The 22,409-nt window shown below is 37.4% G+C and overlaps 5 protein-coding genes across 7 annotated transcripts; 1 reads left to right on the forward strand and 4 right to left on the reverse strand.

The window, feature by feature from the left end:
* Nucleotides 2,063-3,290, reverse strand: LOC107639947 (protein MAIN-LIKE 1-like). Its single transcript, XM_016343506.1, has 3 exons — nucleotides 2,749-3,290; nucleotides 2,453-2,534; nucleotides 2,063-2,374 (listed from the first exon to the last, which is right to left on the reverse strand). Exons 1-3 carry the CDS (start codon nucleotides 3,288-3,290, stop codon nucleotides 2,063-2,065), a joined length of 936 nt encoding a protein of 311 aa, XP_016198992.1.
* Nucleotides 4,602-6,788, reverse strand: LOC107642444 (prohibitin-3, mitochondrial). Its single transcript, XM_016345804.2, has 2 exons — nucleotides 5,872-6,788; nucleotides 4,602-4,749 (listed from the first exon to the last, which is right to left on the reverse strand). Exon 1 carries the CDS (start codon nucleotides 6,713-6,715, stop codon nucleotides 5,876-5,878), a length of 840 nt encoding a protein of 279 aa, XP_016201290.1. The 5' UTR covers nucleotides 6,716-6,788; the 3' UTR covers nucleotides 4,602-4,749; nucleotides 5,872-5,875.
* LOC107639949 (probable LRR receptor-like serine/threonine-protein kinase At3g47570) lies at nucleotides 7,754-11,144 on the reverse strand (the record flags this gene model as incomplete). Its single annotated transcript, XM_021122694.1, has 3 exons — nucleotides 9,974-11,144; nucleotides 8,387-9,862; nucleotides 7,754-8,118 (listed from the first exon to the last, which is right to left on the reverse strand). Coding segments are annotated over exons 1-3 (3,012 nt in total), but the record flags the coding sequence as incomplete, so codon positions are not given.
* LOC107642442 (beta-amylase 8) lies at nucleotides 12,198-16,997 on the forward strand. The gene is made up of 10 exons (XM_016345802.2): nucleotides 12,198-12,694; nucleotides 12,950-13,174; nucleotides 13,379-13,459; nucleotides 13,635-13,838; nucleotides 14,284-14,478; nucleotides 14,731-14,895; nucleotides 15,014-15,274; nucleotides 15,861-16,073; nucleotides 16,278-16,494; nucleotides 16,572-16,997. The coding sequence occupies exons 1-10, from the start codon at nucleotides 12,329-12,331 to the stop codon at nucleotides 16,592-16,594; spliced, it is 1,950 nt and encodes a 649-aa protein (XP_016201288.1). The 5' UTR covers nucleotides 12,198-12,328; the 3' UTR covers nucleotides 16,595-16,997.
* LOC107642443 (alkylated DNA repair protein alkB homolog 8) lies at nucleotides 17,199-21,924 on the reverse strand. Of its 3 annotated transcripts, none has more exons than XM_021122812.1 (8): nucleotides 21,700-21,924; nucleotides 21,091-21,407; nucleotides 20,879-20,980; nucleotides 20,661-20,747; nucleotides 20,301-20,426; nucleotides 19,859-20,149; nucleotides 19,656-19,721; nucleotides 17,199-17,422 (listed from the first exon to the last, which is right to left on the reverse strand). In XM_021122812.1, exons 2-8 carry the CDS (start codon nucleotides 21,388-21,390, stop codon nucleotides 17,378-17,380), a joined length of 1,017 nt encoding a protein of 338 aa, XP_020978471.1. In that variant the 5' UTR covers nucleotides 21,391-21,407; nucleotides 21,700-21,924; the 3' UTR covers nucleotides 17,199-17,377. The 3 variants fall into 3 exon arrangements, with proteins under 3 accessions (XP_020978471.1, XP_020978472.1, XP_016201289.1); XM_021122813.1 differs by lacking the exon at nucleotides 17,199-17,422 and adding an exon at nucleotides 19,060-19,205 and having other exon boundaries at nucleotides 19,859-20,058; nucleotides 20,396-20,426; XM_016345803.2 differs by lacking the exon at nucleotides 17,199-17,422 and adding an exon at nucleotides 19,060-19,205.

Below are 22,409 nucleotides of genomic sequence, written 5' to 3' on the forward strand. Positions count from 1 at the left end.
CATTCAACATTCAAATGAGCACTTTTCATCATTGATGAAATTGCATAGTAGCAACGGCGTCTTTGACCAGTAAAGCCAAGCAAGTGCATGAAAACAATAAAAATTTGTGCATGCGTGAGGTATCCTTTTCACTTTTCAGAGGGAAAGATGAAAGGAGAAAAAGAGGAAAAGAAACATGTATTAATAGGTGTATGTGTGTGTGTGTTAGAGAGAGTGAGAATATATATGTAGTTTTCAAAGTCCAATGAGGAAAATATTCAGACATGTACGAGTAATTTTTTCTGATTGTCTCTTACCCAACTTTATAGACAAAACGAATGTTGGGAATCACCTATTTTAAGATATAATTAATTTAATTTTGTTTTCAACAGTTGTTTTAAGGAACTTATTAGAAACTAGAGTTCCTTTTTATGGATCTATGGTCTGTTTTCCTTTTGAGTTTTTTCTTTTCCCCGATATATCAATTTTCTTTGAGCATTTTTTTTTTTTGGGGTGCATTGTTCAGTTTTGAGAATGGAGAAAGTCTTTGCTGGAAGACATCTACCCCATTTTCTAAGACTTTAGTCAAATTCCTATTAATAAGATCCAGAAGTACATGCTTGTAGGAGTAAGGTTTCAAGTATTTGGAAGTTATGGGGGATTAAGTTTTCAAGATGTGAAAAGCCATCCAATTTCACCGACCGTTCCATAATTTTCACTTTATGAGTTTATCCCATTGCAACTCAACGGCTAAAGAATTTGGTTATGGACATGGGGGGAGGGCCGGAGGGGGTGCTGAGTCAGCACAAGGGGGATGTTATACGTGACAAGCTGTCATTGACTGATGAATCAAAAAGGGGGAGGGGCGTGCTGAATGCTCCCATATATATATATGGTAAACCTTGGCACCATTTTCATTGCGAGGAAGAGTGTTCTTTAAGTGTGTTGCTAGTGTAATGGATGGTACCGCAAACTTGGTAGTGTATCGCAACAATGAGATTATACAGAATACTCATGAAGGAGTGAGGTTTGTGTGTTAGAATCTATTTTTGTTTGTGGTTCCATGCACCATGACGTTGATGGAGCTTCAGAAGGATTTCTGTCAAAGTATGGAGAACGGTATATTGACGAGAATGAGCAGTATTTTGTACTGGAATCCGGTTATAGTTTTTGGTGGTATAATACAGTTTGAAATTATGCCGATCATTGACGAAGCGAGTATGCAGAATATGTTCCAAATTTATCGGCAGACTCAGATGTGACAGCCACAGATTGAGCTGTATGTTGAGTTTGAAAACGTAGAGGTAGATGGGATTCAAAATGATTTAGATATAGAGGATGATAGAGCTGCAGTGTACGAAGGAATGAATAGTGACAGCGAAGAGGACTTCAAAGCCACTTATGAAGCCGGCGACGAAGACGAGGATGGTGATGTGGGAGTTGAGAAAGAAGCGGAGAATGTAGTGGTTCATCCCGCAGTTAGTCAACCAATGAACGTCCTCCCCTTTTATGCGTAACTTGGATCTTGACGCTATGAATGCACTAGAATTTCCGGAATATGCAAACATAGGTACGTGATGAGTGAATAATACGTTTTCTGTGTTTTTATATTTTGGATGGATCAATGAATTATGATATCTGGTTTCTGTAGGTGTTGCTAGCCCTGAGGATGGAGAGTTCAGGATCGGAATGAAGTATAGTTCTAAAAAGTCTGTCGTCGTAGCAATTAGAAGTTACACTATCTCTAGAGGAGTCGACTACAATGTTTACGAGTCCGAATCATAGACGTTCTATGCAAAATGTAAGATGTATGTGCGTGGGTGCGACTACATAAGATTAACTACAAATTATGTTAACTTAATTCTTAAAATTAAACCTAAACAACATAAACTCAAGCTCAGTTCTTTTGAACCAACCAGTTCAGTCCCTTGCCCATCATGCCCTGAGGTGCTGGTGGCTGTCGTGCTGGTGACTATGGGGCTGGTGGCTGATATAGATGATGAGGAACGTACTCCGACAATCTCAGCAGATGTCCGTACGAACCCACGTACCAATCTCGGTACTCTGCCGACAGTGTAAAGTCCTAAGTCGGAAGGGGGTGCAGATACTGCAACTGAGTGTTCCGACGGTTGCCCCATTCCTCAATCCATCCCCCATGTAAAACTGTCCAGTCATAAAGCTGTATTCCGCGAAGAGTGATGCAATATTCTCTCGATGGAACGTCTCTTGCTACTGGCGGAGGGGGTTGTGCATACCCAAATTGACGCATCACTTGGTTCGCATGGTGCCATTCAACACACTCGAACGACACTAACAGAACAACGATGTCACACACCTCAAAGTGTCCATGTAACTCGTCGGGTATGATCAACCCTTCGTACGGCCGCCACACAAACTGCCACGTATTATTAGAAAATTAGAACTCTAATATTAATGTTTGGATACGGGAATCATACGAACCCTAAATATTTACCTCATCCATGTAGTCTATTTCCTGCCTAAATATCGCTATGGTCTTCGATAACCACGCTGAGCTCCGATAGGACTGACTCCACCTGAAATTCATTGAAAAAATTTAAAAAGGTTACCATCAATCAAATATGCATTGTCAATATAATGCAGAACTAAAATAAGAACTGTTACTTCATGGCAATTGGTATCTCAACCGGTGGAAGGGACTATTTAGGTACAGGCACAATACACGGCAGTCGCTCCTATACCTAAACAAACAACAGATTAGAAGAGCCATCCATTTCCTTAGTATCATACCGTGATGCATGGCATAGTGCCCTGTAAAGATGCGCGAGACAAGCTGACCCCCAACTATAAGTATGGATCCACTCGAAATCGCGAAGCAACGGTAGATACTTTGCGTGAGCATATGCGGTCGACTTATCCGTGAATTGGGTCGAACCCAACAAATAGAAAATCTGGCATATGACATATCTCTTAATAGACTTCTCGGTGTCCAATGGCTCTGCGTCTCTGATACCCCGAACCCAACCCATCTTTGTAAAAGATTTCGAAGAACTACTGACAACCGGTTCGCGACCGAATATCGCGATGCTTTGACTCTGTAGGAAGTCGCCACTACTATCTGTCCAGCCGCTCACAGGCTCTCCATCAATGAGTAGGCCAAATGTTTGAGCGACATCTTCCAGTGTCACAGTAACCTCACCCACCGGCAATACAAAGGTATGGGTTTCTGGCCTCCACCTCACCAAAGCAGCTAATAAGGGATAAAATCCTTTTATGAACCCAATTCTAGAGACGTGGTAGAATCCCGTTGAGCATAAGCAGTTTTCGACCATTGGATTTCACGTCTGCAGCGGATCTAGTGTATCAAATTTTCTGTTTGGCTGGTTCAACAATATATTTATTCACTAAATATTAGTTTAAATAAATAAAAATTATTAAAAAAATATTTATAATTATAATTTATATCAATATAAAATATTGTTATTTCTATTTATTTATAAAACAAATTTACAACAACAACAAAAATAAAAAAATAATTTAAATACATAAAATAATAAAATTTATCAACTTACATAATTAATCTTAGGATGTCGTTACCATTTTTAATCACCACAAACTAATAATTTTTTTATATAATTTTTTTTTAAAACACACCTATATCCTAACTCTTATTATAACACACACTCTTAACATTACAACACACCGTTAGCTTCCCCTCTTCTTCAACTTATTTTCTTCTTCTTTCTGAATATAACACAAATTTTGCACCATATAACATACACTTTGTATTGTATAACACACACTACACATGATACATTCCACTCTTTATAGAACTTCAACAAGAGACTGAATACCGGAGTGGGGGACTGTCCCTCCAACACACGCCCTGCAGGCTCCTCGGAAACGAGCAACACTATCCCTCACCAAAGAATATTTCATATCAAAAATAATTTCTGGAACTCAACTCTGACTTTTACTTTGGTAGTTTTTGGATTTAATTCACTTACTCATATATAAACCCAAAACCCTGAATCTTAACCAAAAGTGATGAAAAAAATTGATGTAAAAAGTGCTGTTTACGTCTTATTGCATTATATTACATCTTTAAATGGTAATGTTATGTTTGTTTGAAAAATAAATAAATAAAAAAAAATATTTTTTATTATTTGGTTGAAAAAAAAATTAAAAAAAAAAGAAAAAGAGATGAAAAAAATCAATAAAACCCACAATTTTTTTTTTCTTCCTACTTCTAATATTATCTTTTCATTTTTTTCAATATATTTTATAACATAAAAATAAAATTATCTTTTTATAACATTTTTTTTTCTTATTTTCACCGCAACAATTCGAATCACAAAATCCTATAAAATATCCTCTCAAGTATCAATTTTTAAATTGCTCACAAAATTCAAAGGATAGATGTATCCATTTTTAAGTTGCTCAAAAAATTCAAAAGATAGATGTAGATGCACCAAAGTAAATAATCACAAATCAGAATGAAGGACGCCAAATAAGAAATCAATTCGATCTGAACAAATTTACTGGTTGATTGTAGTGCTTTTTTAAAAATAGAAAAGGTACATTAATAGAAAATATTCTACCACTAGAAGGACACAATTATCATCACTCATGAAGGTCCGAAGTCTTTCTAACATTTTTCTTTTTCGTTTCAAAGAATTATTACTATGAAATTATGTTTAGATGAGATGGAGTTCACAAAAGAAAGAAAAAGAAAGACTTCTTCAAAGTCTACTCCACTCCATGGATGCCATTACACCATATCATCACACCCTGAAACAAGGAAGAAAATGTAAGAGATATTAACAACTAAAAAATCAATATACTTGGGTCGTGAATGATGACAATTAAAAATCATTTAATAACTGATCGTATCAAAAGTAAAAGTCAAACCGGAGTTCTCAAATTCAAACGGTAAAGAATATATAAAAAGGCTTAATAACTAAATTCCATTTCCTTTGAATTGTGACATCAATAATATTAATACCCATAAGTCAATAAAGGAGAACTGGTTTCAGTACAATATCAGAAGAAAATGGTAACACATTCAAACATAAAGAGGGAGAGCTATTGGCAGCATATGGGGTTTACAAGTTACACTGGCATGGGATGTGAAGAGATAGAAATTGATAGATTATATACACCAAATATCATCCGAGATACAGTAGTAACTTTAGAAATTTCAAATGTAACATTGATACCCAAGACAACGTAATAATAAAGCAAATGATCATGTAGGAAAGTTAAATATACACAGCGTAACTCAAATTCGGAGTTAGCAAACCTTGTAAGTTTTGACGTTATATTCAATTGAAAAACACGAAAACAATACCCCAAAACGTTAATTGCACATTCATAAGTTTTATGTGATAGGCTTGTAGTTGTTTCCTTTCCTAACTTTACTAGTATTGTCTACTGTGTGTAAACTGTAATACATAACTGGATAAGAATTTGCAGTAAAGCATCTAGCACAAGTCTCCAAAAAAGGATTAAGAACCCCCCAACCCCCCAGAATCAAGTATCGTTAATGCAAAACCTAAATCAAATAGCAATGACAATTAGCATCTCAACACATTCACAATTTAGTCTCAACAGTAAGTTAATAAACTAGAGATCAAATTGATTCCTCATGCTATGATTAATTAGTCCTCACTTTATAAATTGATTAAGATACTCCCTGCAACTCAAATTAGTCCCTCCATCATTTGACAGATAATGGTATTAAGAGAAAGCCGGGAACTAACCAATTCGATTATTAGCTCTAAGCCTCTAATAATCTACTATCCCTTAGGAGCCAAAAGAGGTCTAATATGCAGATCTGTTTGAAACAGTAATGAATAATGTGGAACAAGAACGAAATTCAAGGCACTAAGAAAAGCAAGAAAGAAAACCGACCATATCAACGAGAAGGATTAAGAGCCATGAGCAAGTTCTTGCCACCAGGGAGATAAGCAACATTGGGAGACTTGGCAAGGGTGGAGGCCACTTCCCTGGAGGCCTCAATCCTCCTCAGCTCAATCAGCCCCATTCCGGTCGCCGCAGTAGCCTCCGAGATCAGCTTCGCGGCCTCGCTCTCTCCCTCCGCACGGATGATGGCAGCCCGCCGCTCTTGCTCAGCCTTCATCACCACAAACTTTGACCGCTCCGCCTCCTGCTGCGCCACCTGCTTCTGCTCCACGGCACGCGAGAATTCATTTCCGTACGACAGATGCGTGATGGCGACGTCATCAAGGACGATGTTGAAGTCCTTGGCTCGCCGGATGAGGCTCTCGCGGACGAGGGCGGAGACATGCGGCCGCTCCGTGAGGAGCTGATCGGCGTTGAACTGAGCCACCACGGCCTTGAGGACCTCGTTGCCGATGGAAGGGAGCACCTTCTCGTCGTACTCGAGACCGAGGTTCTGGACGATCGTGGGAAGACGGTCGGTGTCCGGACGGGAGAGAACACGGAGGGTGAGGTTCACCATCTGGAGGTCCTTCGTGCCGGAGATCGACGAAAACGTGTGTGGCCGGGTGCGGATGTCGAAGATGTATGGTTTCTGAACCCATGGGATCAAGAAATGGGTGCCTTCACCTACCGTCTCGTCCAGGATGCCGCGGAACCTGTCAAACAGCACCGCGCGCTGGCCACCGTCCACCGTGTACAGGGATGTATTCAACACCGCCGCCGCCGTACCTAGACCGAAGGCGGCGCGGCCTATGTTGCTGAGGAACGACACTGCTGCCTGTCTGCTGCCCATTTTTTTTCCGGGGAATCGACGGGTTTAGGGTTTTAGGGTTGAAGAGAAGGTAGAGTGAGGGTTTTTCTGATTTGTTGGTTTTTATTTGAAGCTGCGTAGGCGTTTTTGTTACAGGTCTCTATTTTTATGGGCCCAATTATTTTACGGCCCAATTATATGTGACCATAAAAATAACTGTCAGCTTCGTATCTCGCATCAAATCATAAAACAATTTATTAGTAATAAATTTTTAAATAGAATTTCAATTTGTAACGGATTAACCTTAACATATAACGAGGGAGTCAGCTCGAGCATGTCCAACCCCACCCAATAACCCAGGGGAAAAAAAAAGGAATGACGATAAATTAGAGTGAGGAGATTTCTTTTGTTTTGGATTAGGAATGCGTAGTTTTTTTTTAACAAATGATATAATACCATGAGACAATAAATTTGCATCATCAATGTGCTACGAAATAATAATATACAAACCAAGCATGCATACATAAATTTTATTGTCTAAACGGGCAATCTTATTAGTACACTTACATTACACAGTACATACTCAAAGTTCAAATAAAATAAAAATAATACTCAAGTTCAGTGCAAGAAAAGAGTTTGCCAAATCCTTTATCGGTAGTTGTAACCTCTGCCTTTACTCTGCATTCGGCAATAATACAAAGCGCCGTCAACATTGGTAAGTCAACTTTGGTCACTGGATATTTTTTTGTTCCCCATCAGACCTAGGAAAAAACACAAAGCACACATTAGCTCCTTAAGAATTTCCAAATTTCACAAACAGCCAACTAACCTCAAGGCTCACGTTGTATTTTTCATTTCTAAAATATTATTTATTATTTCTACATTTAGCACTTGAAGGGTTGAAGCCTTGAATGAAGATGTATTGGTTAATAGAAAAATTCTTTTTCATCTTAATTAGTTTTATCTATTATTATTAGACATGTTTAATAATAAAAAAAATAGTAGTATTTTAAAAAATGGGTCAGATTAAATTTCCTAAGGGGAAAGAATACAAAACAATGCACTTACGAGTTTATGAATGTTCTGATCTGCTTCCATGAGTTGAGTAGAAGGAAAACAACTTTTGATTCGATTAAGCTCTCTCATTAAATCAACCATAGCCATTCTTTCATTTGGTGATTCCATTGAACAGGCCAGTCCAACTTTAAACAGTGAAATTAAACAATTTTCAACCCCAGGCTGTAGTTGTTCTCCCATGGAAAGGATACAAGGGTCCACAATCTTGAAAATGTTACTTGAAATTGAAACTTCAACATATTTATGGAGATTGTGACCGTCCATGAACATTTCATCCGTGGGCCTCTTTCCAGTCAACATTTCTAATATCAGAATCCCAAAGCTATACATATCTCCTTCCATGGACCCTTGATAACCCATTCCATACTCTGAAATAATGTAACCAAAGTAAATTTAGAAAGTGTAAACAAGACTTTGCTTTCGGAAAAAAGTAAGGAGTGCAGTGCTTGTTAGTTAGTATGTTATTCTGTTAAATTTAAACTATTGATAAAAAAATATGAGCTTAATTTTAATGCACTGACAATGTAAAATATTTTGTAATTAGAGGTACACGTAAAACTAAGACAATACTTCAAAATTAAATTCTATAAAATATAAAAAATTCAAAGTAAAATATATTTAAGGATGAGGCTTTACCTGGAGGAGCATAACCAAAAGTTCCTTTAAGTCCAGTTGAGCTAGTTTGCATAGAAGACTCTCCAATATTCTTCTCAAGTAGTCTTGCTAATCCAAAATCACCCACATGAGCTACCATCAAATCGTCGAGAAGAACATTGCTTGGCTTTAAATCACGATGAATAATAGCTCGATTGCATTCATAGTGAAGATAATGAAATGCGGAGGCAACATCATTGATGATGTTAAACCTTTGCTCAAGGTTCAGTGATCTAGCAGCACTTTGATTTGAAATTCCTGTTGATGGATGTAACCAACTTTCTAGGCTTCCATTTGTCATGAACTCAAAAACTAGAGCCTTGAATTCTTGCCCTTTATAATCTGTACCTGAGCAACATGTTAAAATCTTCACCAGATTGCGATGCCTCACACTCTTGAGTGCATTACATTCAGCAACAAAACTCTTCTCAGCACCTTTGGTTTGAAGCTTTAGGACCTTAATGGCAACAACATCAACACTTTCTTCTAACTCAAGAGTTCCCTTATACACAGAGCCAAAACTTCCAGACCCTATCAAATTTTCTTCTGAGAATCCATTTGTTCCATTGTGTAGGCTTTGATAGGAAACCTTAGACAGCAGTTCAATTGTTGGTGAATCATCAGAAGACATTTTCTTGCTTCTCTTCCTCATCCAGCAAATGGTTAGGAAAAGAGATAAGAAGAAGAAAAAAGCACACACACAAACTATCACTACAAACAACTTGAAATTCTGGTGTCTCTTTGGTTTCTTAGCTTCAGAAGGGCATGGTGGCAAATGAAGCTCTGAAACACCCCCACAAAGCTTATTGTTTCCAATCATTGCAAACTCACTCACATTTCTGAAAACACCTTCTGTTGGTACTTTGCCAACCAACATGTTGAAAGAGATATTGAGATACTCAAGTGAAATGTTCTGCAAGCCTTCAGGAATCGACCCGGACAAATGGTTTCGTGATATGTCTAATTTTCGGAGACCTTTAAGCGAAACCAAAGAGGATGGTATGGTTCCGGAGAATGAATTCCCTTGCAGATAAAGGAACTCCAAACTTAGACACACTGCAATGCTGGCAGGAATGTTGCCAACTAGATTATTCTCAGAGAGTTTCAGGAAATTGAGATTTTGTAGCTTTCCCACTTCATCAGATAGATTGCCACTGAATGAGTTTTGTGACAAGTCTAATAAGATTGTTAAGGAAGAAATGCTGAAAATCTCAGATGGTATGGTTCCGCTGAGATTGTTCTTGGAAAAATTAAGGTGTTGTAAGCTCTGGCAGTTTCCTATACTTGAAGGAATGCTTCCTTCAAACATATTGTCTGACAAATCCAAGAGAAATAACTTGCTGAGGTTGCCTATAAAGGCTGGCATCTCTCCTGAAAACTTGTTTCCACCCAACTCTATTAATTCCATCTTTTGAAACTGTCCAAAAGTAGCTGGAATATTCCCATCAAAACGGCAGCCTTGCATGCTCAAGAGAGTTAAGTACCCCAAATTTCCTAACTCTGCAGGAATTTTTCCATATATTTGGTTATAACCAAGAAAGAGATTGCTCAAGTGTGTAGACAAATTACCAATGTAATTTGGCAACTGGCCTCCAAAGTTATTGACAGATATGCCAAGCACGTACAAGTTACTACAGTTGGCCAATGGCTTCAAGAACTTCAAATCCTTAGTTGGAAATCCACCTAGATTGTTCTCAGATACAGATAGAAATCGAAGTTTTGTTAGCTTCCCTAGGCTTGGAACTTGTCCCACAAAATGGTTTCGATCCAAATCAAGTACTTGTAGTAAAGATGCATTTGTGACAGAAAGTGGAATTGTTCCAGAGAAATTGTTAGTTCCAATTTGGAAAAATTGAAGATTTGGGAGGTTATGGAAAATGTTGGCCGGCAAAGAGCCACTAATATTATTGTTTGAAACTGATAACACACTAAGAGATGATATATTGTAAAGACAAGACGGAAGTGTACTGGAAAATTCGTTCAAATCGACTAATAAATATGTCAAGTTTTGCAAGGCACATAATTGTTGTGGAATATTCCCCTCCAAGTTATTAGAAATCAACACTAGGGAAGTGAGGGATGTAAGATTACCTATGGATGGTGGGATTCTTCCACTTAAATTATTACTCTCAATGAAAAATTCTTTGAGCTTGGAAAGAGATCCGATTTCAATTGGTATGTTACCAATCAAATTGTTCCATGAGAAGTCAAAGTTTGTGAGTTCATAACAACTGGTCAAGTTTATAGGAATTTCACCAGTCAGAGAATTGTTATTAAGATAAAGTACCTGCAGGTGTGACAAGAGACCAAGCTCTTGGGGGATATCTCCATAGAAGCTGTTGTTTTCGAGGTCTATGTGCCTCAGAAAAGAGAGATTACTGAGTTGAGGAGACAGAGATCCATGCAGATAATATCCTGGTAATTTCAATTCAATAACTCTTTGTTGCTTGGGACTATTATTGCATGTGATTCCTTGCCACTTGCAAAAGTGGTTTGTGGTATTCCAAGAATCCAAGACTCCAAAAGGGTCATTGGATATTGAATCCTTGAACTTGAGCAAAGCCAGATGATCACTCTCATTTCCTAGCAACAATGCGTGGGCACTAGTACTACTACTACTACTACTACTAATGTTTGAGATAAACCACAGTAGTGATGAGTTCAGAGTGGTAATAAGAAAGAAGTGAATAATGTATTCGTACCAAAATAATGTGGAGAAGACAAGAGAGACAGGCTTCATTTGAGGAATAATAATAAGAGAGGCTACTTGGTTAGAGGTGTTTCTATTGTCCCATGCATAATGGTGCGACTACTTAAATACTACTTGAGGCAACAGATGACTATTAAAATATAAATGGATCCGGCGGGAGAGAATGGATTATGGATTATTTGTACAATGTGTAATGGGTTATTGAGTTATAAAATGAACATTCTTCTACTATCTAAAATAACCATCCGAGTACTAGCGATAATAAACATCTTTCCAAAATATTAAATTGTTTTTGGGGTTCACCAATGATCAAATTCTTGACCTTTCGGATCTAGCACTCTAATACCATGTCATGATACCACTCATCCCAAAAGGTTCAGCTGATGGGAAAAGGTAACACTAATAATTATATTTTTAATACTCCCTAAATCTCCATTGTATACATTATATAAATATTCCATTGGCTCCTCATACTTTCCCAATATAAAATATGAGTTAACTAACACATACACATATATGTATTGACTAATTTGTTGATTTTTGACGCATACATAATAATATTTTAAAAACTGTTAATTATGATTAGAAATTATTAATCATCTTCACATTCTCTATTCAATTGTTAACTTGCAGGATTTGGCACATCTCTTTCGGCACTTTCGGCAGCTTTGACACCTTAGAGAACACCTTCGCCAAATTGGTGAAAAAAAGTCATGAGTAGAAGAGAAACTCATCTTGGTTCCAGATCTCCTTGTTTTTTTTTGGTCATGGGTCTCTGTGTTTTTGGAATACATTGACTCTTCATGGACCCGGTCATTTTTCTGGCCCAATTATATACGGCCCCCAAAAAACACAAGGGGATTGGTCTCGAAGCGTTGACCAAAGATTAAAGCAAGAGCGTATAATTGGTGGAACCTGTTCAATCACCGGTTCGCATAAGTCATAAACAATGGAAGCAGATTCTCAAATTAAATCATCAGTTTTATGAATAATAAAATTAAAATTAAAATTAATTTCTTTCATTAATTTAATTATTTAATTATTATAAATACAGTGGTGGTTATATCATATATGTATATTGGAATTTGGAATCCCGTAACAATGTTATTGGTGGAGAGAGTATTGGGAAAATGGGAAGTGTGAATTGAATTGTGACGTATTAGAGAGTATGAAAGGAGAGTGAAGAGTAGAAAAGGGAGTATGATTATGTGAAGATGAAGACCATCAACGACGATGCTTCCGCACAAGATCTCGACCCTCAAAGCGACCACAGCTCCGAATACCTTCTTACTTCTAACCCTCAGCCCCGCCGTCCCCGCGGCTTCGCTGCAGCCGCCGCCAATCCTGCCGGAAAGGGGAAGAAAGAGAGGGAGAAGGAGAAGGAGCGCACTAAGCTCCGCGAGCGTCACCGCCGTGCCATCACTAGCCGTATGCTTGCCGGTCTCCGGCAGTACGGGAACTTCCCTCTCCCGGCGCGTGCTGACATGAACGACGTACTCGCTGCACTCGCGCGTGACGCCGGTTGGGTTGTTGAAGCTGATGGCACCACCTACCGGCAATGTCCTCCACCTTCTCACGTGGTTAGCTTTCTCCATTCTCTGAAAATTTTCGTGGTTCAGCTCAAATTTGGTTATGGTTATGTTTGATTGTCATGATAAGTTTCAACATTGCAGATTTGTTTTAGAAATTAGAAGGTTTTGAACTTTGTTTGCAAGCAATTCTACAATGTGTTTTGAATTTAGTTGCTTGATACTTAAAGTCTACGAGTGAGAATGCTAACTAAATTATTTGTAACCTTTAATGGTTTAACCTCATGGAGCCATGATTATGTGCAGGGATCTTTTGCAGCTAGGTCAGTTGAAAGTCAACTCTCTGGTGGTTCCTTGAGACCTTGCTCTGTTAAAGAGACACTAGGGAATCAGCCACCGGCACTTAGAATTGATGAATGCTTGTCGCCTGCGTCGATAGATTCTGTGGTAATTGCAGAAAGGGACTCGAAGAATGAGAAATACACAAGTGCAAGCCCTGTAAATGTAGTCCACTGTTTGGAGGCCGATCAGGTGACTTGTTTTGAATAGTTGAAATGTTTATATGCAGATACTGAGTAAATGCCGGTTCCTTGGAATCTAGATTGTTCTATAACAAAATTTGATGCATGCTTTATATTTAGGCTTTTAACTTTTCTATCAATGCTCACCAAGTGGAGCATTATATTTGAGCATATGTAGTTCAGGACCTTCTGATTGTGTAATTTATTGATGCAGCTCATACATGATATTCATTCTGGTGTGCACGAGAATGACTTTACCTGCACACCATATGTTCCGGTTTACTCAAAGCTACCAGTAAGTGTCTTCTATTTGGTGCTTGCTGCATCTTGGACTAGCATCCAACCTGTGTAGTTTGTCCTATGCAACAAATTACACATCAACAGGTTTTAATTTTGCATGTCCTTTGTCATTGTGTCTACCTCATATCTAATCATAAGATTTCCGTTATAAACTTCGTCATTTCTTGCAGGCTGGTATTATTAACAAATTTTGCCAGTTGATTGATCCTGAAGGCATTAGACAAGAGCTAATTCATCTTAAGTCTTTAAATATGGATGGCGTCATTGTGGATTGTTGGTGGGGTATTGTTGAAGGCTGGAATCCGCAGAAATATGTGTGGTCTGGCTATAGGGATCTTTTTAGCATTATTAGAGAATTTAAGCTGAAGTTACAGGTATATATTAAATTTGGTTTTATCATTTAATACATGTGTTCACATCCTTTGAATAAGTAAATTTACCAAACGCATGAATATGTTATATTATGAGTGTGGATGTCTGAGATTTTGGTAACAACACCAAATCGTTTATTTTCTAACACAAGGATGGCTTGTATGGTTTGGACTTTTAATGAAGTCTAGCGACCTGAATGCTTGAAACTATATATATAAAGGGACAAGAGGACGTTTAATGGAAATGTTGTCAGATCATGACAAATCTATTTTCAGTTTATAAACTTTCAAGCGACTCTTCATGTCTTCTACTATTATTTAGACATAGTAACTAATGGATGGTTTCGGTTTATTAATTTCTTGTGGACATTTATTCTTTTCATGGGAATTGGAAGCATATCTAGCATTATTGAAGTATCTAATTTGGTTCTTGTTTTAAATTCTGAAGGTTGTTATGGCATTTCATGAATGTGGAGGGAATGGTTCTAGTGATGCATTGATTGCCCTGCCACAATGGGTTTTGGATATGGGAAAAGATAACCCGGATATATTCTTTACAGATCGTGAAGGGCGGAGGAATACTGAATGCCTTTCCTGGGGAATTGACAAAGAGCGTGTTCTGAAAGGAAGAACTGGAATTGAGGTATGAAAACAACTCTCCCTGATTTGAGGGGGCAAAAAAAGGAAAAAGAAAAAGTGTTCACTTCATATCATCAAATTCCAGTTCATTGCATTTGCATATTAGTTTTGATTGTAGTTAAGTCCTTTATATGCATATACATGGTTATTGGTGGCTGTACCTTCTATAGATTATATCCTTCGTATTTTCTTCAAGAAAAAATAATGCTCCTATCTGTTTTGGTTATTACTTATTAACCATATCTAATATATTCAGGTCTATTTTGATATGATGAGAAGCTTCAGGACAGAGTTTGATGACCTGTTTGCAGAAGGTCTGATTTCTGCAGTAGAAATTGGACTTGGTGCATCTGGGGAGCTGAAATACCCTTCTTTTTCAGAAAGGATGGGATGGAGGTATCCTGGAATAGGCGAGTTTCAGGTATTGGCTTCATTTTAAAATATTTGCATTCTTCTGCATTGTAGGCACTGCAGGTGATCTCATATATTTCGTTTGCTAACAATGAAGTCCTGTTTTCCTTTTCATCTTGTATGAACAGTGCTATGATAAATACCTGCAACATAGTCTGCGCATGGCAGCCAAATTACGTGGTCATTCTTTCTGGGCTAGAGGACCTGATAATGCTGGACACTACAACTCTATGCCACATGAAACTGGATTCTTTTGTGAACGAGGTGATTATGACAACTATTATGGACGCTTCTTCTTACATTGGTATTCCCAGACATTAATAGACCATGCAGATAATGTTCTGTCCCTTGCAAGCCTTGCTTTTGAGGATACAAAATTAGTTGTCAAGGTATTGGTTCTCATATAGACAAATACCAGGCTCTTTCCATCATAGTTCCATCTTCTGCTAGTCCTAGATTTGGATGGTGTTAGTTTTCTTCTTGCATTGATTGCTTGAATAGTTGGTTGATGGTACTTATTGCTTAGACTCGGTTTGTTATCCCCTTAAAACGGAGTGAAAATTCAGGGATGGATCTTTTGCATAAAGCTTGGCCATGAGTTTTTCATCCCATTTTTCTGGGATACGAAACTGACGCCTATTGACTAATAATGTTGATGGTTCTCACTTTTGGAGTCACCAAGAATTGGTAAATTCATTTTGTTCAATTGGATCTTTCAGTTTGAATTTAACTAAATTCAATATTTTCCTTTTAAAGTTCTGGCCAATGATTGATTACTTTAATTTTCTTGGGGGAATATATTTTTTTCCAATGCCGTTCTGTTAAATAGTAAATGCTTCTGTAAACTGTTTCCTTCTTGAGATGTGAAAAAATCAGAAATCAAACCCCAATATCTAGTGCAAAAGGATTTAGTTCTTGATTCTGTAGGTATGTATATATGGTCATTGCGTATCCTAAAAATTAGATAGTGTGCAGGTTCCTGCTGTATACTGGTGGTATAAGACTCCTAGTCATGCAGCAGAGTTGACAACCGGATATCACAACCCCACGAATCAGGATGGATACTCTCCTGTGTTTGAGATCTTGAGAAAACATTCTGTCACCATGAAATTTGTCTGTGTAGGATTTCATCTTTCCAACCAGGAAGCTAATGAATCATTAATTGATCCAGAGGGTTTAAGTTGGCAGGTAATTTTAGCTCATTGCCTCATTGATTTCTTCTGCTATGCTCTTCCGCCATTATCTGGCTTTCAGGTGGCTTGCGTGAAGATAGGAGTGATGTTATTTGATAGTGTGCATAGCATAACTTATTTGGTTTCACATGCACCTGTCGATGTTTCCAACTTTTCTTTGATCCGCTGTCAATAAAATCAGTTGTTTCATGCTCTACAGGTACTAAACTCAGCTTGGGATCGAGGTTTGGTTGCTGCTGGAGAGAATGCTCCTCTTTGCTATGATAGAGAAGGTTACAAGAGATTAGTTGAGATGGCCAAGCCCAGCAATGATCCAGATCGCCGGCATTTCTCGTTCTTTGTTGTCCAACAACCATCTATGCTTCAAGGAAATGTTTGCTTGTCGGAATTGGATTTCTTCGTTAAATCCATGCACGGTAAGGATTTTCATTGACATTGTAATCAAGTAATTTTTTTTTCATCTAATGTTTATTTTAGCTATCTACACTTGCAGGTGAGATGACAGGAGCCATATAATTGCTGCAAATTTTACTTTCAAGAGATGTAAGCCTTTGGAGGTTGCAAAGGGTGAAAGGGGCATTCTTCAAAGTAGATAGTCATGTTGTGCCAAGTGTAATCTATCATAGTATTATTCATACCTAAATATAAATACTTAATATGTTTATATTTTATAGGCCTCGAGTCCCCAAGATATAGACTTCTAGTCCTCGGGTAGCCTCATACGGTCATACCGCATTGCAAGCTTGTTAAGGCTAGGGAGGATCTAAGATTTTAGGATAAGGGGGAAGAATTATTAGAGATCGTAACTGTATAAAAAATTAGTGAAAAGTTTTGTTCTCACTTTAGATGGAACTTGTCATTGAAAATGCATGAAATGGTTAAGAATTTGTTGCTAGCTGATGGGTTGTTGCATACACAATAACACAAGGTGAAATTGAAAACTCCTAGACATTTGCTCAAGTTGACAAGTGAACTAACTATTCAACCAATCCAAATTAGCTCAATAATATTCGCATTATAGGCATAAAAATCTGTGGTAGTGAGTTTTGGTTCATTCTTAAAACATGTATGGAAAGAGATGGCCACTATTTGAATTCCAATGAGGTTTAAAATTCACGTTCATAAATTGCTTTTCTAAATTGCCAGTGCAACTTGTGAAATCAGTAAGAGAGTATTATCCACAACCCAAATGTATTTTGGTACAATATTTTGGAGCGGAGAAAGATATGAAAAATAAACTTTGCTAAAAATAAAGAATCATGGTCTTCCAGAATAACCCCATCGTATTATTATGTAATATCAGTCCGTTCGAGTGAAACCACATTTCATCAGCAGAATGAACACCTGCATAAGATCACAAAAGAAATCCTACTTAATATTCAATGTGCATCAGGTCATATTCACAGATTCTAATATAAATCTCTGGTGCACCTATACCAATTATTTGAGCTGGTATAAATGACATGGAATGCTAGCCCCATAACCACTTGAAATCTGGGGTTAACATTCGGCACCAATCTCACAGAAGTGTAGGGCCTTGGAAGTTGGAAAATGGAGGCAAGACGGAAGAGAAAAGAGTGTATGGCTAGCCATTAACACGACAGAGCCTGGTGTTGACCAAGGTGTGGTTGTGGAGAACCGTGGCTTATTTAGTTGACTATAAAGGATTAAAAAACCACCCTGAAGCTCATACACGTCCTTTTCATGATTCTTAATCAATGCCTTGTATACATAAAACATCAAGAAAAAACAACTAAATACAAAACATACCTCGGTTTACACGCCTTGCAACTCTCAGTGTCATAGATATTTGATGCGTTATGTTGTAAGTTTTCTCCTTCCCTTGGTAAAACATTATTAAACTACTCTTCCACCTTAGCCCATGACAACACTCTAGAAGACTCATCCTGTTGCTCAATCTCCTCAATTCTTTCATCAATTAATCTTGTTTCATCATTGATATAAGAGCCATCTTTTTTTTTGTGCACTTTAATCCATAACTCTCCTCTACCGACTCTTCTCCCTTATCCTTCCGGCTCTTCTTCCATCCTCCGTGCAAAGCTTTTCGAACCACCAGTGTGGGTATATAGTTGCTTTGATCGATTAATCGCGTTTTTCCTACACTTCCCCTTTGTCTTAGCATCGGCGCGACAGTTAAGAAACCATCTCCAATGCTCTCGATCAATTCCCGGCGGACGTTTCTCAATGTTTCTTCAGTCGTAAATGTTGGCTTGTAAAAAGCATGTACAACCTCAGCCTTGCTTCCTTCCAAGACTTCCCCATACTTTTCAAAATATTTTTCTTGATAGTTCATTCACTATCCTCATCAAAGTGGAAAATTTGTTTGATGCATTCATTATAAACATTGTCTTTAGTGGTAATCTTACGCCAACTTCTCTTACAGATAGGAAATTTTCCATAGTCAATCCCACCAAACCAAGCACGCCACTCAACAGTCCAGCAATTGGAGACGAAGCTGGACTGTTGAGTGGCGTGTTTGGTCTGCTGGGACCTGACTATGGAAAATTTCCTATCTGTGAGAAAAGTTGGCGTAAATTACCACTAAAGACAAAGTTTATAACGAATGCATCAAGCAAATTTTCTACTTTGATATAGATAAAAGAACTATCAAGAAAAATATTTTGAAAAGTATGGAGAAGTCTTGGAAGGAAGCAAGGCTGAGGTTGAACAATGCTTTTTACGAGTCAACATTGAGAAACGTCCGCCGGGAATTGATCGAGAGCATTGGAGATGGTTCATTAACTGTCGCGCCGAAGTTGAGACAAAGCAGAAGTGCAGGAAAAAACGTGATTAATCGATCAAAGCAACTATATACCCACACTAGTGGTTCGAAAAGCTTTGCACGGCGGATGAAAGAAGAGTCCGAAGAATAAAAAAGAAGAGTCGGTAGAGGAAAGTTATGGATCAAAGTGCACAAAAAAAAAAAAGATGGCTCCTATATCAATGATAAAACAAGATTAATTGGTGAAAGAATTGAGGAGATTGAACAACAGGATGAATCTTCTAGAATGTTGTCATGGGCTAAGGTAGAAAAGTAGTTTAATAAACATTATCGTTGGGAGTCACAGTACTGAGGGAATTCACATTCGCATGCACCTGTTCTAACCTGGTCCAAAAAAGAGTTGTTTTTTAGAGGACAAGTTTATCCAGGAAAGAAAAACCATGGAACAATCAATTAGTTACTAACTATATAGCAAACGAGAAGTTGCAGGCACCAACAAATCTCCTAAGATTATACGAGGGTTATGGTGAACAATGGCCATGCAAATTGTACAGTTTGACGCATGTGTTTTTAAAGCTGCTAATAATTGGTTTTAAAGAAATATTCTACAGGAAAGATTGTCTATGTCAACTAATTAGAACAGAATATAAAATAAAGAATGGAATGTACACACAAAGCCATAACCACAAACGACAAATATTCTTTTAATAGCAAGCATTCTTTTAATTTCTTAGGCTTGCCTTGAGTATTTAGATACTAAGTCGCTACAAGTAAAATATACTAAAGGGATAAATGTGGTGTTTCTATGCAGAGAAACATCAATAGTCCACATACCTTTCGAAATGTGAAAGAGACCCTTCTTGATGCCCTTCTGATGACTCTGCTGTTCACTCTGTCAATCTGTGGGAGAAGAATATGCATTTAGGTTTAAAATTATATCATCAACATACACCCTCAATGTGGTTTAAGCAAGGGAATCTAGTATTCATATTATGTGCTAATAATAGAAAAGTGTAATCATTTACAGAACATTAGACCTTGTGGTGTGGAATATAATGGTTCCATGCATAACGTGCTTCTCCAGACAAGAGTAGCAAAGATCGAGGGGGTAGATAGATAGCCTTCCTTAAAAAATTTGAATCGTCTTCCGGACTTCCTCCTTCTGAAACAGCACTTGAGGCAACTTTAGTATGCCAATCACCATTTTCATATTTTCTGAACTCCATTATACAAGGCCCTGATAATGAAAGGCTGAAAATTAAATCTTCGAATGCTGAATGGGTATCTATATGGGGGGACAAGCCCACCCCAGGAGGATACTCATTTACCTGTGCCATATTTGCCAACGTTCAAACTTAGAACAGCAAACATAAAATAGTGTTCAAGTAGTACGATATAAATATAATAACTAATTGTTCTTTCCTCAGGAAGGAATATAAAGAATAGCATCTAAGATTTACGAGCATAGTAGTAACTTACAGTAAGTTGGTCCAAAACAATATGTTCGGCACTCTTGAAAGTTGGACATGATGAGATTCTTTCAAGTATTGGAGAAACAAAAGATGGAAGCTCACCTAAGCAATGTCTCGTATTAACATTCCTAATCTGTACAGCAAACTCTATTAGAAAGGAGAATCAAGATTAATCAATATTCTCAAGTCATTCAGCAACCTATTGTTAAGAATAACAAACATTTCAAGTTAGGATGGAATGTAATCATCAATTCTTCAAAAGAATTATTTAGCTGACCAGAAAATGATTGGATGCCCCAAGCATTTTGGTCTGACAGAAAGTAACCAAAAATGTAATGAGAAGAAACAAACGATCCTCAAAACTCACATCGTAACGAAATTCATAACCATAGTGTTGAACCCTTCTTTTGGAAAGACTGTTCCAAGGCCGACTGTCAACAGCTTGGAGTAATTCCTAAGAAGATGGAAATACCCAACTTTATAAATGTGTTCCAATTTTCAATAAATTACAAGAGAGGCAGGAATACAAGAGAAATACAAATATGCTACTCAACACTATTCACATGGTAGTAAAAGAATGCTAACCTCTTCTTCTTTAGCACTAATGAAGTTGTGCACTAGGTAAAGTCCCGGAATACTCAATTCCGATGCATTAATAGATACCGGAACCATGTCACTCACTTCATCCTAAACAAACATGTGAACTCATGAATACTACTCTAAAAACTCAAAATAATTCATGCTATAATGAATGCAGCACAAGAACCATTTTCAAAGGAAAAGCTTAGAATCTAGACCTTTGGAGTTGGCTGAATCACTGAATAACGAATATGCAAGGACCTTCCTCCGAGTTCAGGACATGGGGTTCCATCTAATGCCTTGAATGCAGATTGTGCAGAACCCTCTTCAGAGAAAGACACAATGACACGTGTGCCACTCTCATCAGCTGCATAAACCCCGTTGAGCTCCCCAAATTTGCAGAAAACAGATGCAATGTCATCATGGGAGATCCCCACAGCAGGTCCACAATTTGCCACATACAGGTTTGGACTCAGTTCAACACCATTCTTGGGACGCCCAAACCTCGGCAAACCCATCAATGAAAACAACAAAGCTGCACAAAATAAAACCACATTAGGATTCATATAATACAATAAAAAGATTCAAAATTTGGCCACTAAAACAGGTTTATTTTAATCATCATATTGTTATCAATTGTTACTTCTTCTTCTTTTGGTTTCAACTTTGTATCTTTTACAATGGAGAACGAAAATGTCTCGAGTTCAGTGATTTTGGTGAAGGAGGAAAACAAAGAGGGAATATGAATCACCAGGAATGAGGATAATTAAAACATTAGGGTTTATGATAAAGCAGGTAGAATGCAAATGCAAATTATAAGAACATGCCTTTGAATATTGAGAATTGGAATGAACTTTTCAATTTTGACCGATTTGGGGAATGTCTTCAGCTAGTTTTGGAAGACGCTGAGGGCAAAGAGGGAGCAGTAGTTTGATGGAGGGCAAAGAGCGAAAAGCTTGAAGCCGCATTCAACGAACCCAGAATCATAATGGAGGAGAACAGGATTTAGGATTTAGGGTTTAGGATTTAATATATATATATTTTTGTGATGATTTAGATTTTTCCCAAGTTTTTCTTCAATTCTATTTGGTCTGAACTTTTCTACGATTAATTTGATGGGCCATTTGATATGGCCCGGGCCCAAGCTAGAACTTAATACATTTCCACAATTCCACATCAAAATACATGTACTATATAGGTAATGTTTAGTACTTTACTTAACCAACTTGGATTAATTTTGTGCTTACCTTATTATTTGCTTAAATAAATACCAAGAGTTTGAATCTTATTTTTTGTATATAACAAAAATTTAGATACAGTTAATTTTATATAAAATTGATAGTTAAGAATTATTAAATAATTTAACAGTTTTGATTAAATTATCATCTAACGATTCTCATTTATAAATTTTACATGAAGTTAACTAACTGTACCTGAGTTTCTACCTTTACATACAGTGATACATTTTTATATGAAATTCAAATATGTGACGGATTAATTATTGACTTGTCGAGTTGAAAGATAACCTAAAAAAATA

The sequence above is a fragment of the Arachis ipaensis genome, chromosome B05, assembly GCF_000816755.2.
Source record: "Arachis ipaensis cultivar K30076 chromosome B05, Araip1.1, whole genome shotgun sequence".
Lineage (NCBI taxonomy): Eukaryota > Viridiplantae > Streptophyta > Magnoliopsida > Fabales > Fabaceae > Arachis > Arachis ipaensis.